Consider the following 19,089-nt stretch of genomic DNA (forward strand, 5'->3'; position numbering starts at 1 on the left):
TGCTCCCCCCTCAGACTTCCTGCCCTGACAACAACTTCCCCACTGTCTGACAACCGTGTCTCCTCATCGTCGGACACCTCTTTACACACTTCTTCCACTACGTCAAGAAGGTCATCATCACCCACAGACTGCGACTGGTGGAAAACCTGGGCATCGGAAAATTGCTCAGCAGCAACCGGACAAGTGGTTTGTGACTGTGGGAAGGGTCCAGAAAACAGTTCCTCAGAGTATGCCAGTTCAAATGGCAAATTTTCCTGGGAGGGGGCAGACTGGGGGGGAGGAGGCTGAGGTGCAGGAGCTGGAGGAGTGCCGATTTCGGTGACATGGGTGGACTGCGTGGAAGACTGACTGGTGGACAAATTGCTCGAAGCATTGTCAGCAATCCACGACATCACCTGTTCGCACTGTTCTGGCCTCAACAGTGCTCTACCACGAGTCCCAGTAACTTGAGACATGAACCTAGGGAGTGTAGCTCTGCGGCTCTGATCTGGCCAGCCAACCACTGCTATCGACGTGTAAGGGTACCACGTCATGCTGGGTGGAGTGCAGAGTCTCCTGGCTTGTGATTGGCTCTGTTTCTGGCCGCCAATAACCTAAACGGCGGGAGATGCCATTTTCTCGAGTGGGCGAAGTATTCGTCCGAGCAACGAGCAGTTTCGAGTACGCTAATGCTCCAACCAGCATCAAGCTCGGACGAGTATGTTCGCTCATCTCTAATTGCTTCCTAAAATTACATGTTAAAACACTTAAATCCTGTAGAATTGTATTCAGTTATAGGGGTGAAACTTTACATATACTCTTGTTGCGGTCTCGTTTCTGTTGAATAGCATGTGTTGGTGGGCTCGGAGGTTTGTTTACGGTAGCTAGGCAACTGTCATGTGTTATTTAGCTCACATGATTTCACGCAGTTCTCGCTGAGTCGTTTCGGGACTTTAAATACAGTGGGTGTTATGATGAGGGACCGAGGACGGCCCGGTTGTATGGTATGTATAAGGGATCTTCTCACTGTCAAACAAATTCTATTATTTCGTTCAAGCCGTCTGGTTGAAGGCACTTGAGTTTATAGATCCAGAAGGATTCACGTTTATTTAGTTGTTCCTGTCTGTTTGTTGCATTTTCTGGGATCTGTTCAATGCCCATAATTTTGATATCATGAAAAATTTTTTATGTGATATAGTGAGGTGTCTTGAAAGACTCTGTTTGAGAAACCCTGTTTTTGTTTTAAACCGATGGCCATTTACTCTCATACGGAGAGACTGGGACGTCCGTCCCACATATGACAAGCCACAACTGCAGGTTATCAAATCAACCACAAATACAGAATCACACGTTATGTGGTATTTACAGTTGAATGTTTCCCCTGTACTGGCGGATTTAAAAACACATTTGTTGTGTTTTTTCTGCTTTGTTTGCTGCACTTTCTTTTCTGCATGTTTGGATCTTGCTTGGTGCTAGAATGTTTTTTATCGATCTAGCTTTGCGATATGTGATTTTGGGTAACGATGGCAATTCTTTTATTAGGATTGGGTCCTGTAATAGTATGGCCAATATTTCTGTATGATATCTCTAATTGCTGTGTAAAAGATCTGTTATATTGTACCTTTCATTAGCATCTGCTGTGTGACTACGCAGGTGCCTTTTGGGAGGAGCTGGAAAGGAACAGTTCCCCCAGACCCTTGGGGAACAGCTCCTCCATGTGACCATTGCAAATATATGAAAACACCCATCACTTGGCTTAGCGACGCCCCCTGCTCCTCTACAGCCAATCCCAAGTGTTGGGAGTTATTCATATATTTGAAAAGGTCACATGTTCCCCAAGGGTGGGGGGAGCTGCTCCTTTCCAGCCCCTCCCAATAGGCAACTGCCTAGTCACACAGCAGATGCTAATGAAAGGTACAATATAACATATCTTTTTTCTGTAAAACCTATTTTTAATACAAAAACACTTTGGCAGTGTATGTACTAAGCTCTGTGGGGACTGGGGGAGGGCTAAAAATGGGTCTCCTGGTGACAGGTTCCCTTTAAGGTGGTATGGGAGCACTGGCCAGACCATCTCCACCCGACCAGGGGCTGTATTTGGTAATGACCCATTTTGCAGGACATTACACGGCTGCTACAAACAACATACACAAAGGTCTGATTACACATATCTGCTGGGACAATACATAGCACTGGCCGCAGTCTCTATGGTCTCACCCGCTGAGACTGTAGGGATTAACAAACCCAAACCTTAAATTTGGTACTTGCCCCTGTTCCTTGATAAACCATCAAACCGTTTGGTACTTGACCTTGATAAACCATCCAACCGTTTGGTACTTGACCTCGTACCTTGATCAACCATCCAACCGTTTGGTACTTGACCTTGTACCTTGATCAACCATCCAACCGTTTGGTACTTGACCTCGTACCTTGATCAACCATCCAACCGTTTGGTACTTGACCCTGTACCTTGATCAACCATCCAACCGTCTGGTACTTGACCTTGTACTTTGATAAACCTTCCATCCGTCTGGTACTTGACCTTGTAGTTTGAGAAATCATCCAACCGTCTGGTACTTGACCGTGTACCTAGACTAACCACCCAACCGTCTGGTACTTGACCGTGTACCTAGACTAACCACCCAACCGTCTGGTACTTGACCGTGTACCTAGACTAACCACCCAACCGTCTGGTACTTGACCGTGTACCTAGACTAACCACCCATAAACAGACCGGGAAACTAAATGTTTGGGCAATGTGGGAAGGCCACAGCGTTTATTAACAACTAAGATAAATTATTAAATAACGTTATAAATTAAAACATTTCCCAACTTGCTAGGCCCGCTTGGCATCTTCAAAATCTTGAGAACCAACTTCGCCCGAAATGGCGGCTGCGTCCCTGCAGCCGGCATGAGGGCATCTTCCAGCGCCTTAGGGCCTGTGTAACTTCCGCCTTCGCTGTGACGTCTGTAGGAAAACAGAAGGAAACAGCCAGAACCGAGGAAAGAAGAGCTGAAAAGAAATAATTCTGAGGGCAGGGTGGGAGGGTGACTTCTCGCCTCTTCGGTCCAGGGGGCAGAAGGAAAGAGGCCCCCCCACGTGCTCTCGGACTTTATAAAACCACCGGGCGGGTCCTTACCCGCCCCCAAACACCGCCTCCTGTGACCTCACACAGGAGGAGTAAAGGGGCAAGCCCCACCAGCCTACCAGAAGGCTTGAAACCACCCCCTACAGTCCTCAGCCCCTTCGCTATTTGCTTTGGGGCTTGTTAGACTGTAGGGATTAACAAACCCAAACCTTAAATTTGGTACTTGCCCCTGTTCCTTGATAAACCATCAAACCGTTTGGTACTTGACCTTGATAAACCATCCAACCGTTTGGTACTTGACCTCGTACCTTGATCAACCATCCAACCGTTTGGTACTTGACCTTGTACCTTGATCAACCATCCAACCGTTTGGTACTTGACCTCGTACCTTGATCAACCATCCAACCGTTTGGTACTTGACCCTGTACCTTGATCAACCATCCAACCGTCTGGTACTTGACCTTGTACTTTGATAAACCTTCCATCCGTCTGGTACTTGACCTTGTAGTTTGAGAAATCATCCAACCGTCTGGTACTTGACCGTGTACCTAGACTAACCATCCAACCGTCTGGTACTTGACCGTGTACCTAGACTAACCACCCAACCGTCTGGTACTTGACCGTGTACCTAGACTAACCACCCAACCGTCTGGTACTTGACCGTGTACCTAGACTAACTACCCAACCGTCTGGTACTTGACCGTGTACCTAGACTAACCACCCAACCGTCTGGTACTTGACCGTGTACCTAGACTAACCACCCATAAACAGACCGGGAAACTAAATGTTTGGGTAATGTGGGAAGGCCACAGCGTTTATTAACAACTAAGATAAATTATTAAATAACGTTATAAATTAAAACATTTCCCAACTTGCTAGGCCCGCTTGGCATCTTCAAAATCTTGAGAACCAACTTCGCCCGAAATGGCGGCTGCGTCCCTGCAGCCGGCATGAGGGCATCTTCCAGCGCCTTAGGGCCTGTGTAACTTCCGCCACGGAGCAGCCTCCTCCCTCCTAACACCGGCTGCGACCCCCCACACGGACCAAGGCCATGGACATCTCAGCCTGCCCCTGCAGGCCGGGAAGGAAAATATTCACCTCAATACAATTGAGATGGACCCCGTCGCATAATAAGAGATTGCGGTTATACCCTGCAGATTCTCATGCCTATACGCCACTCCTCCCAGGGACATCATGTATTGTGATAATCAGGACTTTCCAGGATGCCTGACCCATTAACTACCCGAAGACATGCCTGCAAAACCCACAAGACTTCCCTCAAGGGACTAGTTATCCGGGGTGAGATGTGCCTTTTTACGCAACCCAGGATTATCCTTTACCGACTTTAAGTTGCTGCATTTACCCAAAACCAGGGACCGAAACCGCAAAAGCTCGCAACTAGTTATGGAAAGCTTTGGACACTTCCATCTTTCTCTGCACTAAGACACCCGCCCTATCAAAAGAGACGTACGTAACCGCCACAACCTCCTTTTATAAAGCGCTATTGACCGAGGGACCTTTGGAAAAAGACAGATGAGCAATTAATCTGAACTTCCCGGGCTCCTTTTGGGAAGTAAGCCTGGCGGTTCTATAAGGGACCGGCCATCCTACCCGGGGAAACCTAAGCCTGGCGGTTCTATAAGGGGACCGGCCATCCTACCCGGGGAAACCTCATTCCCGACCTTCTCTAGTGCTAATACTGGATTGAACGAAAGTAAACTACCGCATTTAACCAACATTGCGATGGGCTGGTGGCTAACCTGATGCAGTGGATGGGGTGAGAAGTGCCTTTTGTGCTGCCCAGGATTATCCTTCACTGACATTAACCCCTTAACGCCGAAGCCACTTTTTACCTTCCTGACACGGGCCATTTTTTGAAATCTGCCCTGAGTCACTATAAATGGTTATAACTTCGGAAAGCGTTAAAATATCCAAGTGATTTTACAATTGTTTTCTCGTGACACTTTGTACTTCATGTTAGTTACAAAATTTTGGTGGTATGTTTTGCATTTATTTAGGAGAAATTCAGATATTTGGTGAAAATTTTGAAAAATTCTCGATTACCGGACTTCAAAATGTTCCACTTCATCCCATACATAGTCATAACCGCTAAAAATGTAATAACTAACATTCACCGAATGACTAATTTATGTGGACGTGATGCTTTATGCATATTTAAATTTTTTACAGGATGTTATGGGGCTTTGAATGTTACATGCGATTTTCCAAATTTTCATAAAAAACGCAAAAACCTGCTATTGAGGGACCTGCTCAGTTTCAGGTCAATTTGAGAGGTCTAAATAAAAGAAAACCCCATAAATTACCCCATTATAGAAAGGACACCCCTCAATGTATGTGAAACAACTTTTGTGAAGTTTGTTAACCCTTCAACTGTTTTACAGGGGTTAAAACAAAAACGGATGCAATTGAAAGTACTTTTTTTTTTTTTTTTTTTTTTTTGAGTAAATGAACGTGTTTTAGCTTATTTTTTGCGTCATGAGATGCACTTTACAAATACTTCATTTTAGTGGGTCTGTAGCTTATTGATGACATTTTATTAACTGTTGAATGTATGGGTGAAAGAAAAATTGTCAATTTTGGTTCCCTTTCTTTTTGTATTTTTTGGAGGTTGTACACCGTACACTAAAAATACTATATTATCTTTATTCTATAGGTCACTACGATTACGTTGATACCTCATGTATATAGTTTTTTATTTTTAAAATTTTTACTGAAAAAACTAAAATAGAGGAAATCTCATTTGTTTTTGCATCGCCAACTTTTCGGAGACGTAACTTTAATATTTTTTGTTGACAGAGCGAGTTTAGGGCTTATTTTTACGTGTTGAGTTGTTCTTTTCAATTGATACCATTTTGGCGCTCGATTTTTTTTTTTTTTTTTTTTTTTAAATAGGTTTTATGAAATGTATTACTCTTATCACTTTTACAGATAAGCCTGATCAGGCGACCCACTGATCGCTTGTTAAAGCTATTGTTCACCACACACAGTGTAATACCGATATATTACACTGCGCATGCACGGACCCGGCTCCTGGAAGGAGGATCGCACAGCCCCGGGCACTGGCATTCCCGGGGCTGCGATCCCTAAATGTGTTACCCTGTCCTGCGTTAGCTAAATTCCCTAAGCCCACAGGTGTATCCTGACTGGCTTGTAATTGTGTGAGTAGTGATCTAATGGACGTGATGACCTCTGTGTCCTTGTGTGATGACCTCTGTGTTCTTGTGTGATGAGATAATGGACGTGATGACCTCTGTGCTCTTGTGTGATGACCTCTGTGTTCTCGTGTGATGAGGTAATGGATATGATGAACTCCGTGTTCTTGTGTGAGGAGGTAATGGCCGACCACGAGGGGAGGCCACTGAACTCACCGGATAAAGTCTTCGCTGGTGGAGCTGACTTGTCCTGATGAGAAGACCGTGCTTTGTCCTGTTCAGATGGTTGGTGATGTTCGGAAGCTGAAGTGATGCGTTGAGGTGGTTGCTTGATGATGTCAGAGCTGCGAGGTGGAGCTTGAGAGCCTTGGCTGCCATGACGGGATGACCTCTGGGACTGCAGTGGCTGTAGATGAGCTGAGGATCTGTTTTCGGATTCCTGGCGAGTTGTTGGATGCTCTGATGTCCGCCTGGAGCGCTTGGTCAGGCGGTGAGGGGAGTCTCGGTGACGGGTGCGGGTGTGTGAGTGCGCCACCTCGTGGCCACTGGAACCCGGTGACGATGGGCTGCTGTAGTGTCTGCGACGTCCTCCGTGATGATGATGATGGCGGCTGCGGCCTGGTGAGCGGAGCACAGAGCCAGTATCGGCAGCCTGCCTGCGGTATGGCCTCTGGGAGTCCATTCTGCTGTGACGTTGCTGCTTGTAGGACGGTGATCTGTGGCTCCTGTGTCTGTGGTGCACCGTGGGCCTAGAGGTCTCTACTGCATAAAGGGCATGCAGAGAGGACTCGGGAGAATAGGAGAGGAGGAGGGAAGTGGAGCTGCCCAGGGATCCAGGGCTGTGGTGTTGGCTGGGCCGGGGGGCATGGTGGGGAAGGGGGGAGGGAGGGCGCCAGGACCCAAGCTGGTGAGAGGGGGGGGGGCTGGGGCTGCCCGGGGAGTAGGCCCTGGCCCTGGCAGGAGAGTAGGCCCGAGCCCTGGGGCTGGCATGAGAGTAGGCCCTCAGCCGGCTGTGAGTAGGCCTGAGGCCTGGTAGCAGGCCCAGGGCTGGATGGAGTGTAGGCCCTAGGCTTACCGGAAGGCCCGGGCCTGGATGGCGAGTAGGCCCGAAGCCTGCCGCGCGGCGGGGGAGGGTCCCTGGGGGAGCCGGAAGGACTGTGGGAGGCCGGACCGCGAGAGAGGGGATGGGGAGGAGGATCGCTGCCGGGGAGGGCGCCTGGGCTCATCGTAGGCCCGAACCGGAGCGTGGCCGGATGCGTAGGCCGCAGGCTCCAATTGGCACCGGAGGAGAGGTGAGCGCGGAGGGGGGGGGATGGGGGAGGGCGAGAGCCGCGAGGTGTGTGTGGGGGTCGCTATGCAGGCCGGATGCTCCGAAGGCCGCACATAGGCGCTGGGTGAAATTACAGGCCGGGGCCTGGCCTGGGGGTGAGGAGACCGGAGCTAGAAGCAGGGGGGGGAGCGGGGGAGGGAGCGCTGTCGCGACATACTGGCAGGGTGGGAGGATGAGCGGGCCGCAGCGCTGGGGTGCAGAGCAGAGGAGAGGGCCGCAGCGCTGGAGTGCAGAGCAGAGGAGAGGGCCGCAGCGCTGGGGTGCAGAGCAGAGGAGAGGGCAGCAGCGCTGGGATGGAGGGCAGGGGAGCAGGCAGGGGATGGAAAGCGCTTACCCCTTGTGCCCTTCACAGCAGGGATCCCACGACGATCCTCCAGTGCAGTCGGTGTCCCACGTGGTCCAGGCGACGCCATCTTCTTCTGGCCCGGGCCGCGCTTCCTGGCTGGTGCTGGAGATCCTGGGCTCAGGCGTACAGGAGGCCTGATCTTCCTCACGGGACGTCTTCTATCTTCATCCAGCTGCTCCCGTGGAGGAGGTAAGGAGCACTGGGTGGGTGGTGGTGACAGGGTGGCAGGCCGCCGGGCGGGGGTGGTGGCTGTACCCTCCAGGGTGTAAGCCACTGCAGCGGGTTTCGATCCAGGGAGATGGGTGTCCTCTTCAGGGACGACCGCTTCTTGAACCGACCCCGCAGCAGGGCGCTGCAGGAGGGTATCCAGCATGGCTGAACCATCCAGGGCCACTTGCTGGATTACTAGATCTTCTAGGGAAGCCATGCTGGGTATTTGCAGAGGGGTCTCTGACTTCTCGCCTCTTCGGTCCAGGGGGCAGAAGGAAAGAGGCCCCCCCACGTGCTCTCGGACTTTATAAAACCACCGGGCGGGTCCTTACCCGCCCCCAAACACCGCCTCCTGTGACCTCACACAGGAGGAGTAAAGGGGCAAGCCCCACCAGCCTACCAGAAGGCTTGAAACCACCCCCTACAGTCCTCAGCCCCTTCGCTATTTGCTTTGGGGCTTGTTATACCTTTGATTTCAGAACAGAAAAAAAATGTAAAAAAACACAAGACAACGCAGCAGACTGAATGTGACTTGTATTGTGTATGAGAGATATACACACTGCACTGCTGATACAAGATGGAGAATATTATCAGAGGTGGAGTCCGGGGTCAGTCATGGGGTCAGCAGTGACTGCGCCAAATCTTCTTAGTTCCCAAACTTCACTGGTAATAAGAGAGAGAGATGTGTTATAATCAGGTAAGAAATAGTCATTCCCTGCAGCTTTACTGCACTACAATTACCATCTACTGCATATCTACTACTACTTCTATTTATCTTCTATATATCCACTCCCATCATCCTCTATTACTCCCACCTGCTGTATATCCACTCCCATCATCCATTACTACTCCTACTTGCTGTATATCCACTCCCATCATCCACTACTACTCCCACCTGCTGTATAACCACTCCCATCATCAACTACTACTCCCACCTTCTGTATATCCCCTCCCATAATCCATTACTACTCCCACCTGCTGTATAACCATTCCCATCATCAACTACTACTCCCACCTGCTGTATATCCACTCCCATCATCCACTACTACTCCCACCTGATGTATATCCACTCCCATCATCCATTACTACTCCCACCTATTGTATATCCACTCCCATCATCCAATTGTACTCCCACCTGCTGTATAGCCACTCCCATCATCCACTATAACCCCCACCTGCTGTATATCCACTCCAATCATCCACTATTACCCCCACCTGCTGTTTATCTACTCAAATCATCCACTATTACCCCCACCTGCTGTATAGCCACTCCCATCATCCACTATTACCCCCACCTGCTGTATAGCCACTCCCATCATCCACTATTACCCCCACCTGCTGCATAGCCACTCCCATCATCCACTATTACCCCCACCTGCTGTATAGCCACTCCCATCATCCACTATTACCCCCACCTGCTGTATAGCCACTCCAATCATCCACTATTACCCCCACCTCCTGTATAGCCACCCTATCATCCACTATTACCCCCACCTGCTGTATAGCCACTCCCATCATCCACTATTACCCAAACCTACTGTATAGCCACTCCCATCATCCACTATTACCCCCACCTGCTGTATAGCCACTCCCATCATCCACTATTACCCCCACCTGCTGTATGGCCACTCCCATCATCCACTATTACCCCCACCTGCTGTATAGCCACTCCCATCATCCACTATAACCCCCACCTGCTGTATATCTACCCCAATCATCCAGTACTTTTGCAGTACAGCAGCACTGCCCCTCTCCATCACTTAAAGAGGAGTTAAACCTATAGAGCATATACATAAATTACCATAATGTCAGGTTACAAACACCGGGTGATGAAATTCAGGGTAGAAACACAAGGAGGCGTTTGGGTAACTTTCGTAGCAGCAGGCCAGACGCTTGCATTGTTCTTTGATGATGCCGGGGAACCCACACTTCACTCTCTCTACAGTTTCTTTGCACCAGACGTTCACTGTAGGAAGCAATGGATATCATGTCATGTAACAAATGGGGGTTGTAGTACAGCGTGAGGCTGCCCAGACTGCAAAAACCATCCTAATCTAATAATACACATTTCCCAGAAAATCTACCATTCTGATAAACCCGGGACATTACTCATAGATCCAGGCACCGGGACTGTGGTATCTTCTTATATTTGTTATCCATGGCCTCCTTCCTTCTACATTTAACTTTTACAACTATGCTAATGAGCCAGGAGGACTCTGGGGTTGTTACAGTGGGAGGGGGAGCACCTGTACAGTGTAACAGCCTGTTGAAGCTGCATCCTCTGTCTGTGCAGTTCCTGGGTTTCTGGATAACCGCAGTTTTCTCTGGCTTTGGGTTTGGCTTTGTTACATTGTAAGGCTAAGAGAAAAACAAACTTTATGTCCAGTTATAGTCCTGGTGTATCTACCGTAGGGTACAATGTGCTCCATGGCGGGAGGAAGAACTCAGCTCCATGTACACATAAACTATATAAACTACTAGGTGCACTTAGCCATGAGTGAGGGAGAGATCAATAGATCATTTTTGAATAATTGTGACCCTAGGGCAATGTATCGCTCCATCGTGGTCCCATCGAGTCTGATGTGCCCCATTATCACTGTATACAAGGTGAGAGTCTGACCCATGACCTCGATACCTTGTGACCCCCGAGGCTGCACTAGATTCTCAGCCCCTTCTCTCCCTGTATTCTCCTTCTGTCCATCCGGGTATTGAGTATAACATAATCACCCAGCTTTTCCCGGATATCACTACAGATAGATATGAGATCCCAGATGTTGGTTCCAAGTCTTTGAAGTATCAGCCCTTCTGTTCACAATCCTCTCTCCTAATTTATATCCACAAGCTTTATAATCTGCACATCTAGAGACAGAACCTTCTTATACATCACATTATACACATTACTCTCAGGCTACACATATATAACATGGGGTCGCACTGCACGACCCCCCAGGCATCAGATGGATTTTGTAGCAGATCCGAAATTTTCGAACACAGTAGATAAAGTATAACATAATTTACATTGAAATTATAACAGCGACACCAATCAATCTCTAGCTGATCCCCTTATTCTTATTGGTTAATGTTTTTTGCCTTCTATGTATATGTGACACTTACATTCGACAGGTAAGTAGGCGTCTGCCCCCAGGATGAGGATGGCGACCACCCAGCAGACGGTGAGACGTCCCATTGCTCTTCCCTCCTGCAGTGTTGGGATCTCCTTATATCTGCGCTCTGTTGGCTTTATTGGCAGTGATATATATGAAGCTTGTGACTGAAGCTCAGAAGAGGAGGATGAAGAAGACGCCTGCGAAGGCTGATGTGACGTGGCACGGACAGACCTCTGTGTGCAGGTCGCCTTGTACTTTCCTAGAGATGAGACACATCCGACTAATATCTGCTGGAATTATCTCCCTGTGTCTGGAAACACTGATAGACATAACTGCTACCACCAGGGACGGACCCAAAAATATGTGTACAATTTAGTGAATTTTCCCATCAATTTGGCATTGGGGTCTCTGATACTAGTGCCCCCCATTCCTCCTCTCACTATGAGGTACCTGGTGCTGATGCAAAATTTTTTTTTTGCAGAGGATACAATTATTGCCAAAGTTTCTGTTTTTAGGGGTTAAACCGTGTCTATTCTTTTTTTTTCTCCTGCCCCTCCCTTATGACCAGTATTAGCCCCTCACTTATGACCAGTATTAGCCCCTCCCTTATAACCAGTATTAGCCCCTCCCTTATGACCAGTAATAGCCCCTCCCTTATGACCAGTATTAGCCCCTCCCTTATGACCAGTATTAGCCCCTCCCTTATGACCAGTATTAGCCCCTCCCTTATGACCAGTATTAGCCCCTCCCTTATGACCAGTATTAGCGCCTCCCTTATGACCAGTATTAGCTCCTTCCTTATGACCAGTATTAGCCCTTCCCTTATGACCAGTATTAGCCCCTCCCTTATGACCAGTATTAGCTCCTGTAGATGAGGCGTCAGTCCCTGAGATACAGGACTCTGAGACTCCGCTGTATTGTGTGTCCCCATGTACAGGTCCCCGTGTTATCATCACATGTATCTGTCCTGTCTCCATCCCTTTTATCCTTAAAGGTAACCTACCTCCACGATTCTGCCTATAAAGGTAGATCGGGTGGTAGGTGCATGTATGGGACGTGAGGACAGCCCTTTTTAGAGCTAATCCTCACATCTCCGCTAGCTTATTAAAATCTTTATTGCCCTAATATGTAAGTTTTGTAAAGTGGCTACTGGGGCGTGGAGTAGCTGGAGCTGAGGCTACAAGTCACTGATTCTCCACGCCCCAGTAGCCTCTTTGTTCCTCCTACCCTGAGATCTTCGGTGCAGCTCCTCATAGCTGCGCGCCCTTATCCGAGAAGCCGGTGTTCTGTGCATGCGCAGAATGCAGGCCCGCGGCTGTGCGGCCACTGCTCCAAAGCCAAAGCTACTGCGCATGTGCAGAACTCCGGCTTCTCGGATGAGGGCACGCAGCTATGAGGAGCTGCACCGAAGATCTCAGGGTAGGAGGAACAAAGAGGCTACTGGGGCGTGGAGAAGCAGCAACTTGTAGCCTCAGCTCCGGCTACTCCACGAAAATCAAGAGAATCTCCATGAAGACAATCATGCAGCCCAAACACAGGGAGCAGGAACTAAAGCTTCTAAGGACTTAACTCCTTACAAACCTGGATGATTTCACTGGATGATTCTGCTCTGTAAGGAGCTAACTTAACCCCTTAAGGACGGAGGGTTTTCCGGCTCATTTCTCGCTCTCCAACTTCAAAAATCCATAACTTTTTCATTTTTCCGTGTACAGACCTGTGTGAGGGCTTATTTTGTGCGTAACAAATTTTACTTTCCCGTAATGTTATTTATTTTAACATGCCGTGTACTGCGAAGCTGAAAAAAAATTCCAAATGTGGAAAAATTGAAAAAAAACCGCACGTGGGCTCAGTTTTTACGACTTTCACTCTTCGCTCCAAATAACACGCCTACTTTATTCTTTGGTTCGGTGCGATCGCGGTGATACCAAATTTATATAGGTTTTATTGTGTTTTAATACATTTTCAAAAATTAAACGAATGTGTACAAAAAAGAAAAAAAAATTTTTGCCATCTTCTGACGCTAATAACTTTTTCATACTTTGGCGCACGGAAATGTGTGAGGGGTCATTTTTTGCGAAATGAGGCGACGTTTTCATTGCTACCATTTTGAGGTCTGTGCGACATTTTGATCATTTTTTATTTCATTTTTTATGTTATGTAAAAAGGTGTAAAAGTCGCATTTCGGACATTTGGGCGCCATTTCCCGCCTCGGAGGTCACCGCCGGCCGTAACCGTTTTTATATTTTGATAGATCGGGCATTTTGGGACGCGGCGATACCTAATATGTCTGTGATTTTTACTGTTTGTTATGTTTTATATCCGTTCTAGGGAAAGGGGGGTGATTTGAACTTTTAATATTTTATTAATTTTTTTTATTTTTTAAACTTTTTTTTTTCTTTTTTTTTTCACTATTTTTTAGACCATCTAGGGTACAATAACCCTAGATGATCAGATCGCTCCTACCATATACTACAATACTACAGTATTGCAATATATGGCGTTTTTGCAGGTCTTACATTACAATGAGCCACTGGCTCATTGTAACGAACCTGCATAAACCATGTAGCCTCGTGTCAAGAGAAGACCCGAGGCTACCATGGTAACCGATCGCCGCCCCCCGATGACGTTCGGGGGCGTGGCGATCGAAAAAAAGATGGCGGCGCCCGCGCGCCGCCGTCTTTTAAACGCCGCCCGCGACTTTGCGGGCGGCGTTTAGAGGGTTAATAGCCGCGATCGGTGCAAGCACCGACCGCGGTTATTAGCGGTGGGGGTTTTTTGCAAAATGCAAAAACCCCCACCTCTGTATGAAGAGGACTCAGCCCGTGAGCCCTCTTCATACTTCCCTTATACCTCTGCGCCGTAGAGCTACGGCGCAGAGCGTTAAGGAGTTAAAGGACAACTACCACCCGGATTAAGTTCTTCTTATTCCCCACTTTTTACAAGAAAAAAGGAATTCAAAATTATGCATATGCACCTCAGGAGCTCTGGGCTCCATAGGATTTAATGGAAGTTGGAGCCCCTCAGGCTCATTTGCATATTTTTTAAAGTCTTTTATTTTTAAAAACAAGAGCATAAGAAGCTTAAAGAAGATCAGATCCTGCCAGAGGGGGCGTACACCAGTATGTCAGTGTGCTTGGTTTACAGTCCTTCATCCTGGTGGTAGATGTCCTTTAAATGTAAATAGTTAAAGGAAACCTACCTTTAGGAATTCACTGACTGAGGTATTCCTGATGGAAGATTCCTTTTCTAAGCTCTACACTGCCTTTAGCTAAATAATTTATTTTGTAAATAATAACCAAATAAAACCTTTATCTTTTCTGTATGCTAATGAACCCCAGGGGCTACTGGGGCGTGGAGTAGCCTTGCCGAGCGCGAGGGGGAAGGCTATACCACACCCCTGTAGGCTCTGAAGTTTTAGCTTTCTGCACAGCCACACAGCGCTCTATGGGTATTCATCCCATTCCCACTCATACGGATTAACTTACCTCATTTCTTTTCTTTAGCAGTGTGTATGAATCAGCTTTCCCTCCCACATAGACAGCAGATAGATAAGGAGAAGGTGAAAAAGTTTCTTGTGACTTGTTGATCCAATGACTCCAGTTATATCCAGAGCTAAACTATCAACTGAAATATTATTGAGGTGTGTAAGGAGTTAAGCTTTAGCGTCTTTTCTATCTACTGTGTAGGGACTTCACAATAGCTTTCACCACTCTCCCTTTATCTCATTTATTTTGCTCTGGGTTTTGTGGGTGTTGCTGCTGTATTAGGACTGATTGCACTACGCCCAGGTCATCTGAATCTCAGCTCTGTCCATCAACAGGTTAACTTTAGTGATGGACGGTCGGTCCAGTCAGCTGCTGGGGGCGGCATCTGGAAACTCCTTTATATATCTGCTGAGTTACACTACACCTTAGTGATTTTACTTATCTCATTATACCTTACCTTGATTTTGCCGCTATCTTGGATTTTGGAATATATTTACAGGAAACAAGAACAGTTTCAAGGCAGAGGCTTCCTAAACCAACAGACCGAGACTCATGGTTAGTGCTGCTGTGGCTGCTGGGGTCAGAAATATTCAGGCCATGACATGACCAGGAATATAATGAGCCGTGCACCTGTATGACATCACATGACCAGGAATGTAATTAGCCATGCACCTGTGTGACATCACATGACCAATGATATAACGAAACGTGCACCTGTGTGACATCACATGACCAGGTATATAACGAGCCGAGCACCTGCGTGACATCACATGACCAGGGATATAACGAGCCGTGCACCTGTGTGACATCACATGAAAAGGGATATAATGAGCCGTGCCCTGAGTGACATCACATGACCAGGGATATAACGAGCCGCGCACCTGTGTGACATCACATGACCAGGGATATAATGAGCCGTGCACCTGTGTGACATCACATGACCAGGGATATAATGAGCCCTGCACATTTGTGACATCAGAACACCAGGGATATAATGAGCTGTGCACCCGTGTGACATCACATGACCAGGGATATAACGAGCCTGTGTGCACCTGTGTGACACCCGAAGGTTCACCTTTAACATAGACCCTAAGCACACAATAAAAATAACAAAGCAGAGGCGTCAGGACAAGCCAGTGACCATTCCTGACTGGCCCGTGATGAGAATTACCCGTTGAAATTCTGACTTTGCAAAGTTCAGCTGAATCCTAATTTTAAAAAGTCTAGTTTCTGAGACCAAATCAGTAACACCCACGATTTGTGCCTCCAATGACATTTAAATTAACCATATCCACATTTTGGGGAGGGTCGATGCTCACAATGAAGTCGTTAGCAGTGAAGATCCTCTCCAAAATGCCGCCCTGTGCCACCAGTATGTTAGTGCTGCACTTATGTTAGGACTTCTCGGGCCCCGTGGGTCACATGCCTGGGTCCAGGAGGGTTCTTGGGGGTGGTCGGAGGTTGGGCAAAGCATTAGGAGGGTCCTCTCAGGTCTCTGAGGACAATTGGGATGAAGGTCTCTTTCTGGTCAGCAGGTGGAGCGCCCTCGTCGGGTGGATAATTAACTTGAGGCCAGTGATTTGGCTCGGAAGTAGGCCTCAGCTGGATGGGGCTGAAATAGGCTTTCAGAAGCCCCCAAAATGATCGGGTGAGCTGTCAGATTGTGACTCTTTTTCTATTGCCCTGGGAAATAATGGGTAGATGTGGAGGCTAGTAAGGGTGCCGACCTTGGGGGGCCCGATAACAGCGACAAAATCCCAGGGTGCCTGGTATGGGTGTTAGCCCAGACACTTGAAGGACCTGGTGGTGTAGGCAAGCTGCGGGGGGTTGCTCAGAGGGATGGATGGCAACGGATTGCCCCAATAATTCCGGAGCTACTCAAATGTGCGTCCTGCTGTCCCAGAGGTTAGCCAGGCCCCCCCCCCTCAGCCACGGGTATATCCACTATTACTGCCATCTTGTATATATATCCACTCCCATCATCCACTATTTCTCCAGCCTGCTGTATATTCACTTCCATCATCCAGTACTTTTACAGTACATGACTATTGTGATATTTTGAAAGGACCATAATATTAGCACTGCCCCTCCCAAATCTCTTAAAGGGGAGTTCTATCTACAGAGCATAATATATAAATGACCTCTTGTAGGTACAGGGTAGAAACACCAGGGGTTCCTTGGGTAACTAGGGTCGTAGCAGCAGCCCTTCAGGATGCATTGGACCATGGTGATGAAAGGGATCCCACATTTCACTCTCTGTGCAGACAGCACAGTGCACTGTCTTTTCACTGGAAATGTGGAAAGGACCAGCGCTTCGGGAAACACGTAAGGTATAAAAGTAGTAGATATTCTTTATTCATTCCTCTTAAAAACTTGAATCAAGGCAGATAGTGCACAACAATAGGATAACGGGGTAAATCCAACGCGTTTCGCTTAAAGAAGCTTAATCATGGATACATTCACAGGGGATTTGCAATTCTATTTAAATAGTGCGCCTTGCCGGGGCGTGTGACGTCACGAACACGTGACGAGTCACATGATCGGGACGAACACACCTCCCAACAAAGACGCAACTAGTTTGTAAGTAAAAACATAATAACATCAATAAAAACAACCTGAAAAGGACTTGAGTTGGTAGAGAGGGGGGCAACTATGCATGTGCATGTAAGTGTATTATAAATGCGAACTTCTATTTGAACTTGTATAGATTATAAAGGGAATGTATGTTATACCTAGTATCAATAATTGTTTGTTCAAAACAGATCATTATAAATCCCCATGGCTGGTAAGCGTGTAAAGATTGATACAAAATTATAATATGATAATAGATTGTCTAATACTATAGCCGATACGAAGTATCTAGCAAACGTATAACAGGAAAGAATAAATTCACCTATTAAAGGTAACAGAGTGTGTCAAATTGATAGAAACAATAAGTGCATCATACGTATAGTACCAAAATATTGAAATAGAATATAAACGCTACCAGCACAAAGGTTATGTCTGATGTACTGTTTGTATCTGTCCAACATATTAAATACAGATATATAGCTGTAACACATACTAGATGCATAATATATACCTATCCCATATGTTATGCACAATGCATAGTTATCCAACACTAAGGTTATGTTCCAGAGACAACAAATAGAATATGGAAAAGTCTCATCTCATGTAGATTTAGACTTCCAGAGAGTGCCTCGTTGGTCTGTTAGCTGTAAATCCAGATATATGTATATTAAATGAAATACCATAGAGAAAAGGGCCAGATGTAATATGTCCATATCATCAGTAGTAACACAGGATTAAATCCTGTCTTAGATTCAACCCTGTTGGTTGTGTAGTTTTTAATATAAACATCCAATATGTTTCCCTGTCCATCAATTTTTTCTTATGGTCCCCCCCCCTGGGCGGTTTCTTTACCTTTTCTATTCCCATCCATTTAAAGGAACTCGTGTCCCCCCGATGTATTTCTCGAAAATGTTTAGACACTGCCGATATATTTGTCAGATTAGTGTTTTTTATGTCTGAAAGATGTTTTCTGATTCTCACTTTTAGTGAGTTGGTCGTGCAACCTACATATTGCATGTTGCATGAGGTACATGTGATGAGATACACTGTGTATGCAGTATTGCAGTTGATATATGTTTGTACCTCATACATAATGTTGGTGGAACACGAGAAGAATGTATTCGTTGTTGACAAAAAACTACATGCTATACATCGCGTATGGCCACATTTGTAGTTTCCTAAATGGCTTAACCAGGAATAATTTTTCTCCTTTTTGTCTGTATATTCAAATAAACTCGGGGATATTAAGGACCCAATTGTTGGTGCTTTTCTGGAGATATAACGTACTCCCTGTTTGAGGCAGATTTTTAAATCGTTATTTTGTTCCAAAATGGGGAGATATTTATTGACCACCTTTTTAATCTGTTGGAATTGGTTACTATAGGTGGTGATGAAGGATAAAGGAGCCCCTTTCTCCTCCTTCTTATGTTTATCATTTTGCTTATCTCTCAATAAAGTAGATCTCTCCATATTGGATATTCTTTTCTTAGCGGAGGACAGAGTATTAGGTCTGTATTTTCTCTCTTTTAATCTGTTCTCCCAATCTATCATCTGTTTTTTAAAAATAGTGTCTGTAGAACTGTTTCTGCGAATGCGTATAAGTTCACCAAATGGGATATTGTCCACGACATGCTTAGGGTGGCACGACGTGGACAATAAAATAGTGTTGCCTGATACTTGTTTACGAAAGGGAGATACCACCACCTCATTGTCCTGTCCCCTTAGTGTGACATCCAAATAATCAATCCTGTCTCCTCCAAAGTAATGAGTGAATTTTAAATTCATATCATTTGAATTCA

The 19,089-nt window shown here is 46.6% G+C and overlaps 1 protein-coding gene across 1 annotated transcript in view; it reads right to left on the reverse strand.

The window, feature by feature from the left end:
• The window catches only part of LOC140119612 (putative gastrointestinal growth factor xP4), a 46,538-nt gene extending 34,947 nt beyond the window's left edge, over positions 1-11,591 (reverse strand). Inside the window, exon 1 of the mRNA XM_072138834.1 lies at positions 11,258-11,591. Within this exon, the coding sequence (XP_071994935.1) occupies positions 11,258-11,314 (57 nt within the window). The 5' untranslated portion in view covers positions 11,315-11,591. The remainder of the gene's footprint in view (positions 1-11,257) is intronic.
• Between the last annotated feature and the right edge of the window lie 7,498 nt (positions 11,592-19,089).

Source organism: Engystomops pustulosus, chromosome 2 (assembly GCF_040894005.1).
Source record: "Engystomops pustulosus chromosome 2, aEngPut4.maternal, whole genome shotgun sequence".
Taxonomy (NCBI): Eukaryota; Metazoa; Chordata; class Amphibia; order Anura; family Leptodactylidae; genus Engystomops; species Engystomops pustulosus.